The following is a 21,193-nucleotide window of genomic DNA, read 5'->3' on the forward strand; positions in this document are numbered from 1 at the left end:
ACGTCAACTCCACACCACGATCTGATACACCTGGTAATGAAATCGACGTACCAATTGCAGCTACCGCAGAACCGGTAATATTGGAAGCAGATGAACCAAACAACGACATTGATCCCGACTCAACATTGCCAGAAGAACCTGATACCCCAAAGAGGCGTTATCCAGACAGAATCAGGAAGCCTCCTCAAAGACTGAACTTATAATTGCTTAAACTTAACCAATGTATCTAGCAACCGTAATTGTGTATGTAATTAGTTACCATTTAGTTGTTAAATGAATGTTATGTACTGTTTATCTAAAAGGGGAGGAATTGTTGTGTATGTACCTTTAAGAGAATAACTGGTCTAAGACTGCAGTACCGGCAATGACCACCCCTGTATAAAAGGCGCTAGTGAGCCTCTGTTGTTTCAGTTTCACTATTGACTTCCATCAGTAAAGACTTGTTTTGTTCAGCTCCTGCTGTCCGTGTCTCAATCATTCACGGACGTAATAGTCACGGTCCATCATCAAAGACCCTACCCACCCCAGCCACAGTCTGTTCGCCCTCCTGCCATCTGGGAGACGCTACAGATGCATTCGCACCCGTACAACCAGATTTAGGAACAGCTTCTTTCCCAGGGCTGTCATCCTACTGAACTCCACAAATAAACTCTAAAGCCTGCACATCTGCCAATGCACTTTATTATGGTTATGTTTATGTTAATGTATTACAAGCCAAATGTATGTTGCATGTTTAAATGTCTTAATCTAAATGTACACTCTCGGGAGCCGCAAGCCTACATTTCGTTGTACTGCACTTGTGCACTAACAATGACAATAAAAGTTGATTTGATTTGATTTGATTTGATTTGATTTGAAGGCATCGGAATCGCATTTTGAGTAAGCCGATGGTTTGCTCTATAATGCTTCTGGTGGAAATGTGGCTCACATTGTACTGCTCTTCAGCCTTGTTTGATGCCCTCCTCATCGATGTCATGAGCCATGTCTTCAGGGGACAGCCCTTGTCGCCAAGTAGCCATCTGGAAAGTTGTGTTGGCGGATTGAAGAGCTGAGGCACAGTAGACTGCCGCAGGATGAAGGAGTCATGGCAACTGCCAGGGAACTTGGCGCAAACATGCATAATGATCTTCCTGTGGTTACACACCAGTTGGACGTTAAGGGAGTGGAAGCCCTTGCGGTTGACAAATACAACTGGGTTGTAATGGAGTGCCCTAATGGCCACGGGTGTGCAGTTTACGACGCCCTGCACCCTTGGGAAGCCTGCCATATTTGCAAAGCCAACCACACGCACGGTTACACTTGCTTCATCCGTCGAGAAGTGGATGTAATTGTGCACCTTTACAAAGAGGGCATCGATAACCTGTGTGATGCAGGCGTGTGCGGCCAACTGGGAGATGCCGCTGATGTCTGCAACTGATCCCTGGAAGGAGCCCGAAGTAAAGAAGTTGAGTGCAGTGGTGACTTTGACAGCCACTGGTAAGGAGTGTCCACCCGCTCCTCTGGGCTCCAGGTGTTGATGCAGCATTGTGCAGATGTCAGTGACCACCTCTCGCGAAAGTCTCAGCCTCCTTTGGCACTGCTGCTCAGTCATGTTGAGGAAGCTCATCCTCTGCCTGTAAACCCTGTGTTGGGAGTATCTCCTGTGGTGAGGTGCAGGCCTGCGCTAACGCCCTCTGCCCTATGCAGCATCAGGTGTCTGAGGAGAAGGTTGGTGCTCCTGCTGTTGGTGCTGCTGCTGTGCCTGGTTGTGCTGCTGCCGCAGCTGCTCTTCCTCCGAATCTGACAACCAGGTTGAGAGGGTATAAATGGTTCCCATACCGCTGGTATATATCTCAATCGAGGGATGGAGGTTGTTTGCATTCAGACAAAGTGGCCAGAGGGTATTCCAAGGAGGTCACACTGCAGATGGATTTCAGCGTGAACACACGCAAGATTAGTAGAGCTGCAGAAAGTGTCCCAAACCTCAAAGCACTAAGTTGTGGCATCTGAAACTATGAGAGATTGCAGGACCGCTTTTAAGCTGATTGAGCAGCTGCCAACAATTCAGGTCCTCGCTAAACCCGGTCAATGCAGCTGATGTGTTTTTCTGATGGCAGGCAGCACACAGAAAAAGCTGCAAAATCCGATCAGGCAGTTAAAACAAGATTATCCAAGCAGTTAACAAGCTGTTAACCTGGTGTGACAGTGGCCCAGGTTATTTTTGTGGAGTCCAGAGGAGCACACCTGCTTCATGCTCCTCCTGGCCCACAAAAATAAAACACTTATCTTGTGGACTCCTATTCGGCTGGACCACCAACTGTAACTATGTGCAGTGTGGCACGCCGTCCACTCTGCCCAGTTGAGTCCTAAAATGGCCACCGGAGTCCCATGTACACCATAGGACCCCAGTTTGCATAATAAAAGGCCCTATCGCCAGGCCCAGTAGTAGGCCCTTGGGAATATAGCATCGCCCACACCTTCAGCAGGAGTAGGATGGTAAATCAGACCCTGCATTTTTTGGGCCACTACAACTCTGCCGGGCAGGATGCTTCAAAATTGCCCCCATTCAGTCATATGATGATGTCATTGCATAACATTACCCATTGGTTTACAGCCACCTGATAAACATCTAAGGTAGGATAACAGTGCCTCTTTAATCAACATGTCGCCAAACAAAGTAAAAAAAAATAGAAAATCTCATCTACGTTGGTTATTAATTTCAAGGGATCATTCCACAGCCTGTTTGATTAAACACATCCATCATCTGCCGATGAGATTGGTATCACTCCCTCAACCTTGAAGAAGGTGCCACATAGGAATTTACGTTATTGCAAAAGATAGTCGAGTGAGAGTTTTCCACGATGTGTTCATTCAGTAACTCTCTGCTGAAGGACAAGTGATAAATACTGTAACTAACGCTGTCATTTTGTGACCCTAGGCTGGAATCACCCACACGCTCACTGATAATAGAGGCGCCAAAAGGAGTTGAAATCCAAGCAGAGGCGGGTAACATGGAGGCTATTTGTCGAACGGAATTGAAATTGGAATCTGAAGATGGTGAGGTGAGTGAATAAAAATATCTTTGACATTCATATTTTAATCTGAAATATTTATTTGGTGGAATATTCACATGGCCTATACAAATTACAACACAATTTTTTTTTACTTTGTTCATGGGATGAGGGTGTCGCTGGCAAGGCCAGCATTTATTACCCATCCCTAATTGCCCTTGAGAAGGTGGTGGTGAGCCGTCTTCTTGAACTGCTGCAGTCCATGTGGTGAAGGTACTCCTACAGTGCTGTTAGGTAGGGAGCTCCAGGGTTTTGACCCAGCAACTATGAAGGATATTTCCAAGTTAGGATGGTGTGTGACTTGGAGGAGAACTTGGAGGTGGTGGCCTTCCCATGTGCCTGCTGCCCTTGTCCTTCTACGTGGAAGAGTTCGCGGGTTTGGGAGGTGCTGCTGAAGAAGCCTTGGTGAGTTGCTACAGTGCATCTTGAGGTTATGCACTTTGGCAGAAAAAATCAAAGCGCAAGTTATTATCTAAATGGAGAGAAACTGCAAAGTGCTACAGTACAAAGGGATCTGAGGGTCCTGGTGCATGAAACACAGAAGGTTAATATGCAGGTACAGCAGGTGATCAGGAAGGCCAATGGAATCTTGGCTTTTATTGCAAGGGGGATGGAGTATAAAAGCAGGGAAGTCTTGCTGCAGTTATATAGGGTACTGGTGAGGCCACACCTGGAATACTGCATACAGTTTTGGTTTCCATATTTAAGAAAAGATATACTTGCTCTCGAGGCAGTTCAGAGAAGGTTCACTCGGTTGATTCCGGAGATGAGGGGGTTGACTTATGAGGAAAGGTTGAGTAAGTTGGGCCTCTACTCATTGGAATTCAGAAGAATGAGAGGCGATCTTATCGAAACATATAAGATTGTGAGGGGGCTTGATCAGGTGGATGCGGTGAGGATGTTTCCACTGATGGGTGAGACTAGAACTAGGGGGCATAATCTTAGAATGAGGGGCTGCCCTTTCAAAACTGAGATGAGGAGAAACTTCTTCACTCAGAGGGTAGTAAATCTATGGAATTTGCTAACTCAGAGAGCCGTGGAAGCTGCAACATTAAATAAATTTAAAACGGAGATAGACAGTTTCCTAGCTGATAAGGGAATAAGGGGTTACGGGGAGAGGGCAGGGAAGTGGACGTGAGTCTAAGTTCGGATCAGCCATGATCCTATTGAATGGCGGAGCAGGCCTGAGGGGCCGTATGGCCAACTCCTGCTCCTACTTCCTACTTCTTATGTTGTAGATGGTACACACTGCAGCCACAGTATGCTGGTGGTGGAGGGAGTGAATGTTTAAGGTGGTGGATGGGCTGCCAATCAAGCGGGCTGCTTTGTCCTGGATGGTGTTGAGCTTCTTGAGTGTTGTTGGAGCTGCACTCATCCAGGCAAGTGGAGAGTATTCCATCACACTCCTTACTTGTGCCTTGTAGATGGTCGAAAGGCTTTGGGGAGTCAGGAGGTGAGACACGCCGCATAATACCTAGCCTCTGACCTGCTATACAGATATGGGAAGATTTTCCCTATCTATATGATACTTTTGTGGGTAGGAAATTTCTAAAATGTCCACAAGACTATTAAACAGAAACTACCATGGCATATATGTGAGAATCTTGACCATTTTGTTCCAGTTTTCAGGCTGTATGTTATCCTAAAGTCCGTGGTGATTGATAGTGAGAGAAACGGAAAACATTAATTGAGTTTTCTCCCATATCTTAAACTAGCAGTTGCACCATGTCCATGAAAATAATGATCTGACAGCTTCAATTTAGTCCTCAGTGAAAGTCAACTCGCAGCACACAAAGATGCCTTAAATAAAACATTATGAAGTAATGATGCTATCGAGCTGGCGGTTTGACTTGCTTTACCAGCATCAGTGAAGTGTATATCACTTCTGCATCTTCAGACTTGTAGCGAATGCATCTCATTTGAAAAGAGCACGTGATAGCATCAACTGTGACATACAATGGGGTGAAATTGGATAGCGCTGGCTTGCTGACGCACACTGGGCAGAGAGAATGATCCCTGCACCGGAACGAATAGGCACACCCGATATTTGGCCCCTGGCATCATTTAAATTAGGCCAGCGAGCTGCGGGCGCCTCTTGCGCATCCCCAAGGCAGCTTGCCAGCGAAGCAGATTTAATTTCAGTCTGCTGCATCGCCGGCCACGGCCCTCAGGTAGATCCTGTGATGCAGGAGGTGCTCGGGTGGGGGAGAGGCAATCAGGAGAGGGAGGGAGGTGATCGGCAGAGGGATGGAGGTGATTCAGATGGGGGAGGCAATTGGGGGGAAACTGAGCGTGGGACAGCAATAATCTTCGGGACTGCTGTAAAACCGGGAGGAACGCGCCTGCTCCTCCCGGCTCCACATTTAAACTTACCTTTTTCGTGGCTGCCTCCAGCGGTCCCTTTGAGGACCACCGTTTAAGTTGCATGTAGACCTGGTTATCTGAATGTAGCAGGCCCAGTGCCAGCTGGTTTCAGGGTGGCCTAATTTTGGGAAGAGGTCATAAAACTGACATTTGGCCCCATATTTGCATTTGCAAAAGCCCTAACACTTGTTTCAGCCAAGGCCCTGCCCGCCTATACTTCAGCCTTTTCCAATCTGGTGGGCGGCACAGAATGTTAACGATACGCTGCCCGCCATGTTGAATGCCTGTAAATCGGGCGCAGTGTCGACAAATTTCTAGACCAATTTACTTACAGTACTGTACCAGCTCAGCATGGTCCATCTTTCTTCATTTCTCCATTGATTGCCATTGTTAATTTTGTTTGACTAGATGCGCTGTGATTTTTTGGGGAGCTCAGGCTGCTACAGGTTTTGGAGTTTATTTTACTGTATCAGAAACATGCAGGCCGGCTGAGTTCCTTAAACAGCTAGGAAGACTGCAGTTGAAATTTGTGGAGGTGAGAGATCAGCTTTTGCTTCAATAAGTGGGAGACAGTCATTAGGCTGCGTTCATATTTGGAGAGCCCACATACAGAGTACAGATTAATTAATTTAAACAAAGATCTTTCTAAGCAAATCGCACTGTGAATTAAAATGGTGATTGCTGTGCAGTCCTGAAGCAATTGTACAAAACCAAAGCTGCTTCGGTCCAAGCAGGAAATTCAGTGACTGTTCTGGACATTATGTGACATTCTGGACATTTTTACATGCAGTAGCACCCTCTGGTGGTGGTTATTGTGTTAGCAGCGTGTTTGTATGAAACAGAGGTCATTTGACCTTTGTTCCTTTCTTCCTGTGTGAGGTCATTTGACCTTTGTTCCTTTCTTCCTGTGAGAGGTCATTTGACCTTCGTACCTTTCTTCCTGTGTAACACAGGAAGTGGAATTCCAGGAAGAACCTGGCAGTAATGGAGGATTCCATAAGGGTTTCACAATCCAATGTAATCTGATTTCATATGTTAGGCCAAGCGCAATATCTGTGAGTATCTTTGTTTCTTAGCATAATAGCAATGTTGTCAGAGTAGTATTTTGATAACACTATGTTTATAAAAGGTTAATATTTGATAGTTACAGAAGTTAGTCCAAATGTTAGTTAGTTATACAATTAGTCTATTCTACGGTTGTAAATATGTTTATATCTTATGTAATATCGAATGTATAGTACTCAGTTTATGTACAAAACATACTTTATCTTTGTTTACAGTTTCACAAAAATTTGTTCAAGTAAAGGCTTCATACAGCAAACGGCTTCACGAAGAATTATTTTGAATAGAGTGTTTAACTTGCTGGATAACTAGATAGGTGCACGCCTAGCACGGCCAGTACAGTGAAAAGATACAGTGAAAAGATAGCAATATGGCTAGCTGTGAAGAGCGGAGCAGGAGGAACCCAGAGTAAGCCTTAACCTTGTAGAGCACATCTACCTCACATCAACATGTCAGAAGATAATAACGAAAATGCTTTGAAGCAAATAGAAGACCTTAAACAGGCAGACGAAACTGTAGAACATGACAATCGGTCTATAAGCTCCGGTTACTACAGATCGCAAGTTGGTTCACGGTCATCGGGTGGTTCTAGAGTAAGCATAGCCATCGCCAAAGCACGGGGTAAGCTAGTAGCAGCTCAAGCCAGAGCTGCGCATGCAAACAGTGAAATAGAAATAAAAGTAAGACAGGCCCGTCTCCAAGCTGAATCACAAGCCGAACAGGCCCGTCTCCAAGCTGAACTCCAGGCTGAACAGGCCCGACACCTGTTAAGTCTGTGTGTTATATTGAGAATTAATACACAGACCACAAGAGTAAACTTTAACAGGACTTTACTATTCGAAGGTCAGGGCGGAACTGCCCAATAAATCATTACACAGCACTTATATACTGGTGTGGTCACCACCGGTATTACAGTATACAGCAGCCAAGATAAAGTAGTGCAACTTTTAAAATAGTTCCCTTAAAGGTAGAACGGTTCTCTTAAAGGTGGAACGGTTACATACACTACAATCCTCCCTTTTTAGCTTAACAGTATGTTTCCCATTAAACATAACATCATAACATATATACACAACTTCATGTGAAAACAGTTCACAGATTCAGTCTCTGCGGTGGCGCCTCCTGCGCTTCCTGACTCGGTCCGGATAACGCCTCGGTGGTGTAGTAGTTTTCGATGGTGTAGTAGGTTCTTGTTGCTGGGGTGACTCATCTAATAGTCCTTCACTGGACTTAACAGCTTGAACTTCCGTAGCTTCAGAACCAGCTTGAACTTCCGTAACTTCAGAACCAGCATTGCTGATTTCTAAAAGCTCGAGTACCTTGGGAAGTTTTTCTACTTCCAAACTGATTTGACTCATTTCGGAGGGACCACGTGCGTGACCTGGTAGAGGTGATAATGGTTCAGATGGGTCATCATCTTCTGCTTCGTCTTTTCCTTTTCTGCTTCTTGGAGACTCTCTGGGCTCCACTCCCAGCTGCATGCACAGTTCCTCCTCCTCTTCCTCCAGCTGTTGCCGTAGTAGCGCCACCATCTCCCGGTGTTTCTTAGACTTTTCGTGATTCTTCATGGTTTTTGCACTTTGGAAGATTTCCCCACAAGCTGGGCAGAACAGGTCATGGTAATATTCGGTGTCGTCCTGAGCTAGGCCAGCGAGAGGGTCTTCTATTTCCTCCATGCCCAGCTGGACGTTAGCCAGCTTTTGTTCCAAATCCAGACATCTCTCCTGAAGAGACTTCTTCATGTGTTCAGCTTCATCCAGCTTTTTCTGGGCTTCCTGCAAGTCTTTTACTAATGACATCATTTGTGATTTCAATACTTCAACTTCATTCAGAGATTGATTGTTCGGACTATTCAATCCCTCTACTGGAGCAGCTGTTTCAGCATTCTGTTGTTCTACATTGACGTGAGTCAGCATACTCTTGGCATCCAAGGGCTGCTCTGCTGCAATCTTCTCAGCCTGTGTTGCAACCTCAGCTATTTCAATAACTTTTGAGAGCTCCGAACCCCTTTCCTTTGAAGATTGAAGCTCGTGTTTAAGTTTTTCCCATTTCAGAGTCTTGTCCCTCAGCATATGAAGGAGTTGGCTGACCGTTAACTCTTCTGACATCAGACGTTTCCCAGTATCGTCGTCATGTGTTTTTGACGTATAGGCTGCAGGGCTGTTTGTAACCTTGCACTGGGGCTCCTTTGCTGCTTTTAATTCGCCATCATCCGCAGCCTCCACCATTCGAATTTCAACAAATGAATCGTCCGGTGATGTTGCACCCAACTTCAGTAGGAGCTCGGAATTCATGGCACCCAAATCAGCCTTTTCTGCCTGCAACCTGCTAACAAGTGCCTTCAGTTGCTGAACATCTTGCTCCACCAGATTAGAGCGCGCACCTTCAGAAACCGAATCAGCTTTGATTCGTTTGGCCTCCTCGCGCAGACGGTTTGTGTGTTCCTGCTCCATTTTTCTCCATCAGCTGCTTCTGCTGTCTTTCCAGATTCTCCCACTCTGTGTCAAAGAACTTTTTCTTTGCATTCATCTCTTGCTCAAAACGGCGAATCATTTGTTCTAATTGCTGTTGTAATTTGAAATGGAGTTGAGTTCGAGCCCGGTGTTCCTCAGAAATGTGCATGTCTGTAGACTGGACAGACTCAGAATTCTCTGTCAAACTATGTTGTTGTTGTTCAGTGGAATTCTGTTCTGATACTTTGTTCTCCTCTGAAGCATAAGCATTTATGCACTCCTTCGTTTTTCCATCATTAGTCTGCAAGTCCATTTTAGACTTCTCTTTTGCACATGGGCTGGTCTTACCATCATCAGTTCCAGAGTCTGAGCTGATTGTCTTCACCGAGTTCTCACTCTTTATTGCTTTTAGGGAATGCCAGTCCATATTTATTTTCCTGATCCACTCCCGTCCCAGAAGTGGTGGACCTCCCGCAGGTAGTACATATATGTCCATTCCTTGGTGTACTTTGCCCTTGTGTCTCGCCTTGACTTTTATCTTTCCGATGGGGTATACTCTTTGCCCCGTGTATGTCTGCAATACTATCTTCGTATCCCGTAGGGGAATATGTGTGAATAACTTTTTGTAATCTTGTTTATTCATGACCGTTAACGCCGATCCAATGTCCAAGTCCATCTTCACGTGGACTCCTGCTATCTGCAGTGTGACCCAGATAGTTTGTCGGTCAGCTTCCTTACTCACATTATGAATTCCCAGGCTACCCAGTTCCTTGCTGTTGGAGTCTGAATCCGAATTATGTTCATCCGAACTCTTCTCAGCCACCTTGTGTACCTTGCTGCACTTTTCCTGCGGTGACTTTTTGTTGCTGATCTTCTTTCCTGACCGGCATACTTTAGCTATGTGACCAAGCTTGCCACATTTTCTACATTCCTGGTTCTGATCGTGTGTTGTCTTCCCACAACGATAACATTTCGTTGTACCCGAAGCTATTTGATCCACGCTGAGTACCGCTGCCTTCAGCTGCATTTCCGCAGTGCCTCTCGCTGCGGCTTCGTGCGATGCTGCAATAGTGACAGCCTTATCAAGTGTAAGATCATTCTCTTCGAGCAGTCGCTTTTGTGTTCCTTCCTTTGACAACCCACACACGAACTTGTCTCTCAGTGCCTCTGTCAGATTTTCTCCAAACTGACAGTATTTCGCTAGCCTACGCAGTTCAACCAAGTACTCCGCGTTGCTTTCCTCTTTCAGTTGCATTCTCGCATAAAATTTAAATCGTTCCACTAACATCAGTGGTGTGGGGTTCAAATGATCCTTCAGGACAGCAACAATATTAGCGAAAGTCTGATCCGCCGGTTTAGCTGGTGATAGAAGATGCTTCAATAGCCGGTATGTCTTCGCACCCATTGAGTTTAGTAAGGTTAGTGCTTTATCATCATTTGATATTTTATTAGCCTTACAATATATCTCTAGGCGTTCTACATACGTGGCCCAATCTTCCACATCGGGATCGAAATCGTTGATGTTACCACGCTTAGGCATCTTCGCAATCTTTTTGAGAAACAAAAGGAAATTTTTTTCTTTAACTTTTTTTTTTCAAAAATGGCGGTTTCCCGCGCTTATCTTCTTCCCCGCCTCTGAGAATGGCGGTTTCCCGCGCTTGTCTTCTTCCCCGCCTAAATGGCGGCTTCCCGCGTTTCTTCCTCGGGCGGGAGGGGTAAGCTTTGCCCTCCGGCGACGACCGCTGGCTTTCGGGGTTCGCAGCCTGCGCGCCGGCTTCAGTTTATTCTGAAAGCGCGAGAACAGCTGATTGAGTTCCTTGTTCCCTTTCCCGACAGGGGCAACCGGGTGCTGGGGCAACCAGTTGGCGGCGGACAGTTCCAGCTCTTGGTCCTTTGCAGAAAGCTGCTGTAAGCCGCTGGGCGGAAATCTCGCTCGGTCTCCCTCGCTCGGTCTCGTTCTCCCTCGCTCGCTCGGTCTCCCTTGCTCGCACGGTCTCCCTCGCTCGCTCGGTCTCGTTCTCCCTCGCTCGCTCGGTCTCGTTCTCCCTCGCTCGCTCGGTCTCGTTCTCTCTCCCGCTCGCTCGGTCTCGCTCGCTCGCTCGGGCTCTGTCTCTCCCGCTCGCTCGGGCTCTGTCTCTCCCGCTCGCTCGGGCTCTGTCTCTCCCGCTCGCTCGGGCTCTGTCTCTCCCGCTGGCTGTAACGGCGATTGCCGTATTGCTGCGTTCGCCCTCCCCAGCGGTTTTCAATCGTGCCTCCCAGCCCCTCTTGCAGTCCGGTCCTTTCCCCCCCCGGCTGCGGCTGAGTTCTCCGCCCTTATATCCTCCGATCTTCCCTCCCCTATTTCACAGCCAACGTGGCCGCCTCGCTGTTCGTCGCTGATCGGCTTACCCACCACCGTGATAGAAGGGATGATCCTGCCTGTTGCTGATGGAAGGCTTCATGTTAGAATTCTTCCGTTGCTCTGCAGACCCGAGTCTTCTCTCAGCAGAATGATGAGGGCGGATGCCTCTTCTCGACGCCCGTTAAACTGCCTTGGATAATCTCTGTCGCAGGGTAAGATCGTACTCGTCGCCACTGTTAAGTCTGTGTGTTATATTGAGAATTAATACACAGACCACAAGAGTAAACTTTAACAGGACTTTACTATTCGAAGGTCAGGGCGGAACTGCCCAATAAATCATTACACAGCACTTATATACTGGTGTGGTCACCACCGGTATTACAGTATACAGCAGCCAAGATAAAGTAGTGCAACTTTTAAAATAGTTCCCTTAAAGGTAGAACGGTTCTCTTAAAGGTGGAACGGTTACATACACTACAACACCAAGCTGACCTGGCCCGTCACCAGGTTGAACTCCAGGCTGAACAGGCCCGAAACCAAGCTGACCTGGCCCGTCACCAGGTTGAACGACAAGCTGAACAGGCCCGTCTCCAAGCCACATTAGACGCTCTGCAGCAACAAAAAGAGATAGATGCTGCATTAGCCGAGACACAAGTATTCGAGGCAATTTTGGAGGAAGCTGTTCCCGAGACAGCTTACAAACCTTTAATTCCCGCTCCGTGGCAGAGTCCACGACAGTGCACCATAGATTACGTGAGCGACCATGCCGACATACAGTTTACAGGAGAAAGGGATGGAGGCCCGCACATCTCTACAGACGCAAGCACTTCGTATAACATGCCACAAGTTGCCAACCAAGGTCAAAGCAGACGGCGTGCCTCAAGCCGCAGAGTCTCCCCCAGCAGAACGGAAGACACGGTGCAGAGGAATAGGACGCCGAATAGAGAAAGTCAGAGGCAAATCCCCTCTCGGTTCCTTGAGACCCCCAACAGAGCCCCTAGCCAAGGCAACCCTGGCACAGGTCCCAGCACCTACGACCTCGCCAAATACCTTGCACGCACTCAGCTGGTGACTTCGGGGTTAATTAAGTTTGATGACAGGCCGGAGAATTATCGGGCTTGGAAGTCCTGCTTCCACGATGCCATATCGGGCTTAGACCTGTCGGCAGGAGAAGAGCTCGGCCTCCTTATCAAATGGCTCGGCCCAGAGTCCGCCGAACAGGCCTGCAGGATAAAAGCGGCCAATGTGGGGCAGCTGCCAGAGGGGTTGAAGAAGGCTTGGGCGAAGCTGGAAGAAAGCTACGGCTCGCCCGAAGCCATTGAAAGGGCTCTCTTTGACAGGTTGGAGAACTTTCCGAGGTTGACGAGTAAGGAGCCCCAGAAGCTCCGCGACCTTGGAGATCTGCTGTCGGAACTCGAAGCCGCAAAGCAGGACGGCTACCTACCCGGTCTATCGTACTTATACACTTCCAGAGGGGTAAGTCCCATCATTGAGAAGCTTCCATTTAACCTGCAGGAGAAGTGGATAACGTTTGGATCAAAGTTCAAGCTAAAGCACAACGTGGCGTTCCCACCATTCTCTGCGTTCGTTAAATTCATCCGTAAAGAAGCCAAAGCCAGGAACGACCCCAGCTTCAACTTCTTCTCCTCCCACCCAGCACTTGCCAGAAGAGACAAGTTCGACAGACATGGAAAGACACCAATATCTGTCCACAAAATGCAAGTGTCCTCAACTGAGCACACAAAGATTCAGAAGAAACCTGAGGATATGAGCAAACAATGCCCTATCCACAACAAGCCCCATCCTTTAAAGAAGTGCAGAGGCTTCAGGGAGATGTCCCTGGAAGATCAGAAACAATATCTTAAAGAGAACTCTAGTTTCAAGTGCTGCTCTTCCACGAGCCATCTCGCCAAGAACTGCAAGGTAGATGCAAAATGCACAGAATGTGAAAGGGATCGGCACGTTTCAGCACTACACCCAGGCCCAGCTCCTTGGGAGTCAGAGTCGCCTCCTCCCACGTCAGAGCACGGCGGGGAGAGAGAGGGAGTTGCTGGTCCAGAGATTACATCCAGGTGCACCGAGGTGTGTGGTGAAGGAGTGAGCGCAAGAACATGCTCCAAGATATGCCTCGTTAATGTGTACCCTGTAGGACGTCGCCAGGAACCTGAAAAGATGAAAGCACACTTCCTAGAATTTGTCAAGAAAATGCTTGTCAACGATCATGCAGAGATAGCTCCTCCACTCCAGGAAGGCCAAGAGTGTTGGTACCTCCCTTCCTTTGGAGTCTACCACCCCAAAAAGCCAGAACAGATCCGCGTGGTGTTTGACTCCAGTGCACCATATCAGGGCGTCTCTCTCAACGACGTACTCCTCACAGGGCCCGATCTTAACAACAGCCTCTTGGGAGTGCTCATGAGATTCAGGAAAGAGCCCGTCGCCATCACTGCCGATATCCAGCACATGTTTCATTGCTTCGTGGTGAGAGAAGACCACAGAGACTTCCTCCGCTTCCTGTGGTATCGGGACAATGACCCCAATAGAGACATTGTGGACTACAGAATGCGTGTCCATGTCTTTGGGAATAGCCCATCCCCTGCTGTCGCCATATACGGACTAAGGAGGGCTGCCAAGGAAGAAGACGACGACTTTGGCAGTGATGTGAGAGGGTTCATCGAACGAGAGTTCTATGTCGACGACGCACTGAAGTCATTCCCGACCAAAGCAGAGGTCATCAGTACCCTCGGACAAGCCCAGGAACTACTTGCACTATCCAACCTCAGGCTGCATAAGATAGCCTCTAACAGACCAGCAGTGATGGAGGCATTCCCCCCTGAAGATCGTGCTAAGGACGTCAAAGACCTAGACCTCTTCACTGATGACCTCCCCCTACAGCGTAGCCTAGGGGTGTCGTGGAACATAGCAACAGACACGTTCACGTTCCAAGTCTTAGATGCCAAGAAACCCTTCACACAAACAGTCAACAGCCTATACGACCCTCTCGGCTTCTTAGCCCCTGTCACCATACAGGGCAGCACGGTGGCATAGTGGTTAGCACTGTTGCCTCACAGCGCCAGGGACCCGGGTTCGAATCCGGCCTCGGGCGACTGTCTGTGTGGAGTTTGCACATTCTCCCCGTGTTTGCGTGGGTTTCCTCCGGGTGCTCCGGTTTCCTCCCACAGTCCAAAGATGTGCAGGTTAGGTTGATTGGCTATGATAAATTGACCCTTAGTGTTAGGGGGATTAAATACGTGGGGTTACAGGATAGGGTGGGATATGTGTTGGTGTAGGGGTTACGGGGATCGGGTGGGATATGTGTCGGTGCAGGCTCAATGGGCCGAAATGGCCTCTATCTGCACTGTGGGGTTTCTGTGATTCTGTGATTCTGTGAAGGCAGGATGCTCCCCAGGGAACTCTCCACACGCGCTGAAGAGTGGGATTCACCTCTCCCCAAAGAGATGGAAGCAGAGTGGGACAGATGGAGAGTGTAGTGTCCGTGTGTTGATAAAGACACTGAAGACAGGAGTTGGTTCATAGGTATTTACTAAGCAAAGTCTGGGGGGTGTTCTAACGGATATACACAATATACAGGCTTATATAGCCCGAGTGGCAATTACTGGCATTACAGCACACCTGGGGCTCTTAAAGGCACATACACTACAATTCCTCCCCTTTTAGCTAATCAGTACATCATATTTTAAGTAATTATTAATTACATGTTAGAAGTAAAATAATATACATTGCTGTAGTTAATTAATTATAAGTCAGTCTCTCAGGAGGCTTCCTGACTCGGTCCGGATAACGCCTCGGGGGTGTAGTAGTTTCTGGTGGTGTAGTAGGTTCTTCTGGCAAGGCTGATTCGGCTTGAATGCCAGTGTCGGGTTCATCGGGTTCCAGTATCACCGGATCGGAGGTAGATATGGGTATCTCTACTTCATCGTTAGATGTATAGAGTTGTGGTGTAGGTTGTCCCTTTTCGGATGACTTTATGATTTGGTCAGCATGGCGCCTTATTATGCTTTCTCCGATGTCCACGGTATACATCAGTGGTCCTAGTCGTGTGCAGATAGTTCCAGGCTGCCATTTCTCGGTACGGTAGTCCCGGGCCAAAACTTGTTGACCTATCTGGAAGGTTCTAGTTGGCCTTTCATTCATGCCTTGAAACTGCCGGTTCTCCACGTCCCTTCTGATGTTGTCCTTGACCAAATCCAGCCGGCATCTTAGGTTTCTATTGAAGAACATCATGGCGGGAGTTTGGTTGGTAACCATATGTGTTGCATTCCTGTATGCGGATAAGAAGTTATCCACCTTGTGCTGAAGTTTTATGTCTTCATTACCCATGGCCTTTATGGCCTTCTTGAAGGTCTGGACAAACCTTTCAGCCAATCCATTGGTGGCGGGATGGTATGGGGCGGACATGTAGTGCTTAACCCCATTGTTTTTTAAGAACTTTCTGAATTCTTCAGACACAAATTGCGGTCCATTATCAGAACATATCTGTTCCGGTAGCCCATTCCTGGCAAATATGGTCCTTAATACTGTGATGGTTTTTTCCGTGGTGGTGGAGGACATCTTTATTACCTCCGGCCACTTGGAGTGTGCATCAACCGCGATTAAGAACATTGAGTCCATAAATGGACCAGCAAAGTCGATGTGCACCCTTTGCCAGGGAGATGAGGGCCACTCCCATGGATGTAGAGGGGCTTGTGGTGGAGCGTTTTGGACCTTCTGGCATCCTAGGCAGCTCTTGGTCATTTCTTCGATGTCTCCATCGATACCTGACCACCATACAAACGCCCTAGCTAGGTTCTTCATTTTCACTCCACCCAGATGCCCCTCGTGAAGCTCCTTTAGCACTTTATCCTGGAGTTTGGGTGGAATTACCACTCTGGATCCATACATCAAGGTTCCTCGGCACACTGACAGCTGTTCTCTTCTTTGCGAGAATGCTGGCAACAGTGGTTCGCCATGTGCTGGCCATCCCTTCACTGTTAAATCGTAGACCCGTGAGAGAGTCGGGTCATTTCTCGTCTCCCTTTCAATGGCAGAATTTGTTACTGGTAGACATTCCACTATGGTAGAGTGGAACATGTCTACTGGGTCTACTGTAGGTGCCTCTTCTACCGTTGGCAACGGTAGGCGCGATAAACCGTCAGCATTCCCATGCTGTTTTGACCCTTTGTATTCTATGTTGCATTGGTGTGCCCCTAGAAAAAGGGACCACCTCTGTAGCCTTTGCGCTGTCATAATTGGAACACCTTTTTTAGGGTTGAATATGGAGATGAGGGGTTGATGGTCAGTCAACAAGGTAAATTTTTGTCCGTGTAGGTAATGGTTGAATTTCTTCACTCCCCATACCAGGCTGAGTGCTTCCCTGTCGATTTGGGCATAGTTACGCTCAGCTGAGTTTAATGAGCGTGACGCAAAAGCTATCGGCCGTTCTGAGCCATCAGGGAATTTATGAGATAATACTGCTCCTATGCCATAAGGGGATGCATCGCACGCCAGTCTGATTGGCAGTGATGGGTTGTAATGAGCCAAAACTTCTTCAGATGTGATTAAGTCTTTGCATTTATGGAAGGCACGTTTACAGTCTTCGTTCCATTTCCAAATCACTCCTGTTTGTAGAAGTTCATTAAGAGGGTGTAGAAGAGTTGATAAGTTCGGTAGAAATTTATGATAGTAATTTATTAATCCCAGGAACGACCTTAATTGTGAAACATTTTCAGGTGCTGGGGCTTTTATGACCGCTTCAATTTTTTCAGGTGACTTATGCAACCCTTCATTATTAATTATGTGGCCACAATATGATATCTGATTTTGGAAAAATTCGCACTTGGGGCGATTCGCTCGTAGGCCCCGTTCTTTCAGCCTAGTGAGCACCTGCTCCAAATTGGCAAGGTGCTCATTGTCGTTTTCTCCTGTTACAAGGATGTCGTCTAGGTAGCATTGAGTCCCCGGAATCCCTTGCAGGACTTGCTCCATAGCTCTTTGCCAGATAGCTGGAGCGGATGCTACTCCAAAAACCAGTCGATTGTACTGGTACAGGCCTTTGTGTGTGTTTATCGTGAGATACTTTTTAGAGGCCTCCTCAACCTCCATCTGTAGATATGCCTGTGCCAAGTCAATTTTGGTGAAACGTTTCCCTCCGGATAGTGAGGCAAAAATATCTTCTATCCTCGGAAGAGGATACTGTACTGTGTGAAGGATCGGGTTTACAGTCACCTTGAAGTCTCCACAGATGCGAATTTTTCTCTGTTCTTCAGATTTATCTTTATTCAATGCTTTTTTCATGACTGGAACGATGGGTGTTGCCCACTCGCTCCAATCTATTTTGGATAATACGCCTGCTTTTTCCAAATTCTCCAGCTCTGCCTCGACTGCTTGCCTTAAAAAATTTGGGAATTGCTGCATCTTCCACTTTTATTGAGGCGGTGATGCCTTTCAAGGTTCCTAGTTTCTCTTGAAACACTTCTTTGGCATTGGCCAAGATGTCTTTTAATCGTTCAGGTATGATGTCATCATTGTTTTTTTTCTTACTGGTCACCGTCAGTGCCTGAATGGAGTGCCAGTCTAAACGTATCTTTCTGATCCATTCACGTCCCAACAACGGTGGACCACCATCTTGTAGAATGTATAAATACAACTTTTGTATTTCTTTGCCGTTGTATACAACAGGCACCCTTATTTTTCCTTTGGGGTATACTTTCTGCCCCGTATATGTTTTTAAGATAATGGATGTGTCTTTTAGAGGTATATGCGAAAATAGCCTCTCGTAATCCTGTCGATTTATTACGGTTAGAGCTGATCCTGTGTCTAGCTCCATTTTAACTGGGGACCCTGCTATCGTGAGGGTAACCCAAATGGTTTGGTAATCATCTTTGGCAAGTACATTATGTAATTTGAGACAGCTTAGTCTCTTGTTTTCGAAGTCGCTATCGCTCTTCTGGTCTTCGGAGCTACTGTCCGTCATCATTTGTACCTTCCTGTACTTTCCTTTATTGATTTTTTTTCCTGTCTGTGGATTTATTTTGTCCAGATCGGCATACCCGTGCAATGTGTCCAATCTTTTCGCATTGCCTGCATGCTTTGTCCTTGAACCAGCAGTCCCTCTGGTTATGGGTGGATCTGCCACAGCGATAACATCTTTCGAAACCCTGTGTCATTTCATGGGTGCCGAAGTCCTGTGTCTTTTGTTGTATCTCTGCAGCTCCTCTTGCTGCTGCTTCGTATGATACAGCCATACTGAAAGCTTTGTCCAATGTTAAATCTTTTTCAGAAAGCAGCCTTTTTTGTGTTCCTTCACTTAAGAGACCGTAAACGAATTTGTCTCGAAGATAATCTGATAGTCCTGCCCCGAATTGGCAGTACTTTGATAGCTTTCTTAATTCGGTTAGGTAATCAGCGTTACTTTCATTCTTGTGTTGATTTCTCTTGAAGAACTTGAATCGTTCCGCTATCAGCAGCGGTGTTGGGTTTAAGTGCTCCTGCAGGGTATCAACAATTTCTTTAAAATTCTTGTCCTTTGGTTTGGCTGGAGTGATTAAATTTCGTAACAGCCCGTATGCCTTTGCGCCCATTAAGTTCAGAAGTACTGAAGCTTTTTTTTCATCTTCTATTCCATTTGCAGTGCAATATACCTCTACTCTTTCCACGTATGTGGTCCAATCCTCTATTTTGCTATCAAAAGCATCAATATTGCCAGACTTAGGCATTTCAGAAAAGATATGGCGCTTCCCGCGCTTTTTTCTTTTCTGCAGCAAAGATATGGCGCTTCCCGCGCTTTCCCACCGCTGCTGCCGATGACAACGCTGTTTACTGCGGTTTCCGTTCTTTTTAAAAAAAAAAGTTTTATTTACTGTTGGAGACTCGTTCCCACCGGAGTTTCTCTCCAGGTCTGAATGCTGACCTGCTTGCCGCGCCGGCCGTCTCCTGAGTGCTCCCTCCCGTCCGTTATTGCTTGCCTTCAATTTCGCTGCCTGTCTCAGCTGTAGAGCCAGCCGCTGGAGCCCCAGCCTGACGCCCAGGAAGGATTAGCGCAGTACCTGCCACCAGCTTGGCCAGCTGGTGAATCCACAGCTTCTCTCACTTCCTTGAGTCTTCTGGACGCCGAGGAATCGATGTCCTTGAGGTGCTGCCGAATTGCAGGTAAGTCCATTTCCACTTCGTCGCCACTGTAGTGTCCGTGTGTTGATAAAGACACTGAAGACAGGAGTTGGTTCATAGGTATTTACTAAGCAAAGTCTGGGGGGGAGGGTTCTATCAGATATACACAATATACAGGCTTATATAGCCCGAGTGGCAATTACCGGCATTACAGCACACCTGGGGCTCTTAAAGGCACATACACTACAGAGAGACTCACTCCAAGACTTACAGGAGATCCGAATACCTCGCTGCTATTCATCTTTCTCTCCCTTAAATGCCCAATTCAAAGAGCTTTGTGTCTTTGCAGACGCATCTGCTAAGGCCATTTTAAGTGTGGCTTATCTGAAGGTCACCACTCAAGAAGGACAAAGCAAAATCGGCTTCATCTTTGATAGAGGCAAGTGGTGCCCCAGCCAGACCTCACCATACCCAGATTGGAACTGTGCGTAGCAGAACGCAACCTACCTCCTCACAGCAGTCTAATGAAGCTGCATCCTATCATCGACACCGACGGACCGTCTCTGAGGTGGTTCTTCGTTTGTCGCCAGAGGACTCCAGTGACAAGTAGAGATCGGACTATGTGGAGTCGTTAATGACCCCAGACGGGGAGTGTTCTGGACATTATGTGACATTCTGGACATTTTTACATGCAGTAGCACCCTCTGGTGGTGGTTATTGTGTTAGCAGTGTGTTTGTATGAAACAGAGGTCATTTGACCTTTGTTCCTTTCTTCCTGTGTGAGGTCATTTGACCTTTGTTCCTTTCTTCCTGTGAGAGGTCATTTGACCTTCGTACCTTTCTTCCTGTGTAACACAGGAAGTAGAATTCCAGGAAGAACCTGGCAGTAATGGAGGATTCCATAAGGGTTTCACAATCCAATGTAATCTGATTTCATATGTTAGGCCAAGCGCAATATCTGTGAGTATCTTTGTTTCTTAGCATAATAGCAATGTTGTCAGAGTAGTATTTTGATAACACTATGTTTATAAAAGGTTAATATTTGATAGTTACAGAAGTTAGTCCAAATGTTAGTTAGTTATACAATTAGTCTATTCTACGGTTGTAAATATGTTTATATCTTATGTAATATCGAATGTATAGTACTCAGTTTATGTACAAAACATACTTTATCTTTGTTTACAATTTCACAAAAATTTGTTCAAGTAAAGGCTTCAAACAACAAACGGCTTCACGAAGAATTATTTTGAATAGAGTGTTTAACTTGCTGGATAACTAGATAGGAGCACGTCTGTGGTAAACCACTGTTTGTATTCCACTGTGTACATGTCTGTACATGCCTCGGCTGACTCCTCCTACGAGTCCTGGTATAAAGGTGACTGCTCCACAGTCCCTCTGTATTCTGGACTGGTCGACCACTCGAGGCACACCTTCATTCTCTTGTTAATAAAAGCCTGTTAGTTACTCGCTTAACCTCAGTCTTTTGAGTGATTGATAGCGCATCAATTTTATTAACAAGATTTTTTTATAATGGAGAAGATCCTCACGCCAGCATGCCTGGACTTAGACCATCGAGAGGCGGACGCATCCACCAAGTTTTCTCACTGGCTTAAGTGCTTTGAAAAATTCCTGATCGCCTCCGCTGCAATGGTCAAATCGGATGAGGACAAACTGGATGTCCTGATCTCCAAAGTGAACCACCGAGCGTACTCGGTCATCCAGGACGCGACCTCGTACACGGCTGCTCTCAAGCTCCTCAAGGACCAGTACACGCGCCCAGTGAACGAGGTGTACGCCAGGCACCTCCTGGGGAGTCGTAA

At 46.9% G+C, this 21,193-nt stretch overlaps 1 protein-coding gene across 2 annotated transcripts in view; it reads left to right on the top strand.

Annotated features, from left to right (window-relative positions):
* The window catches only part of sgcd (sarcoglycan, delta (dystrophin-associated glycoprotein)), a 248,398-nt gene that overhangs the window by 203,296 nt on the left and 23,909 nt on the right, over window positions 1-21,193 (top strand). For both annotated transcript variants that reach the window (XM_085995767.1, XM_085995766.1), the window contains exon 7: window positions 2,918-3,041. In XM_085995767.1, coding sequence (XP_085851893.1) covers window positions 2,918-3,041 — 124 coding nt within the window. The remainder of the gene's footprint in view (window positions 1-2,917; window positions 3,042-21,193) is intronic.

The sequence above is a fragment of the Somniosus microcephalus genome, chromosome 8 (genome assembly GCF_052327205.1).
Source record: "Somniosus microcephalus isolate GS21.2 chromosome 8, FLI_Smic_1.0, whole genome shotgun sequence".
NCBI classification, from domain to species: domain Eukaryota; kingdom Metazoa; phylum Chordata; class Chondrichthyes; order Squaliformes; family Somniosidae; genus Somniosus; species Somniosus microcephalus.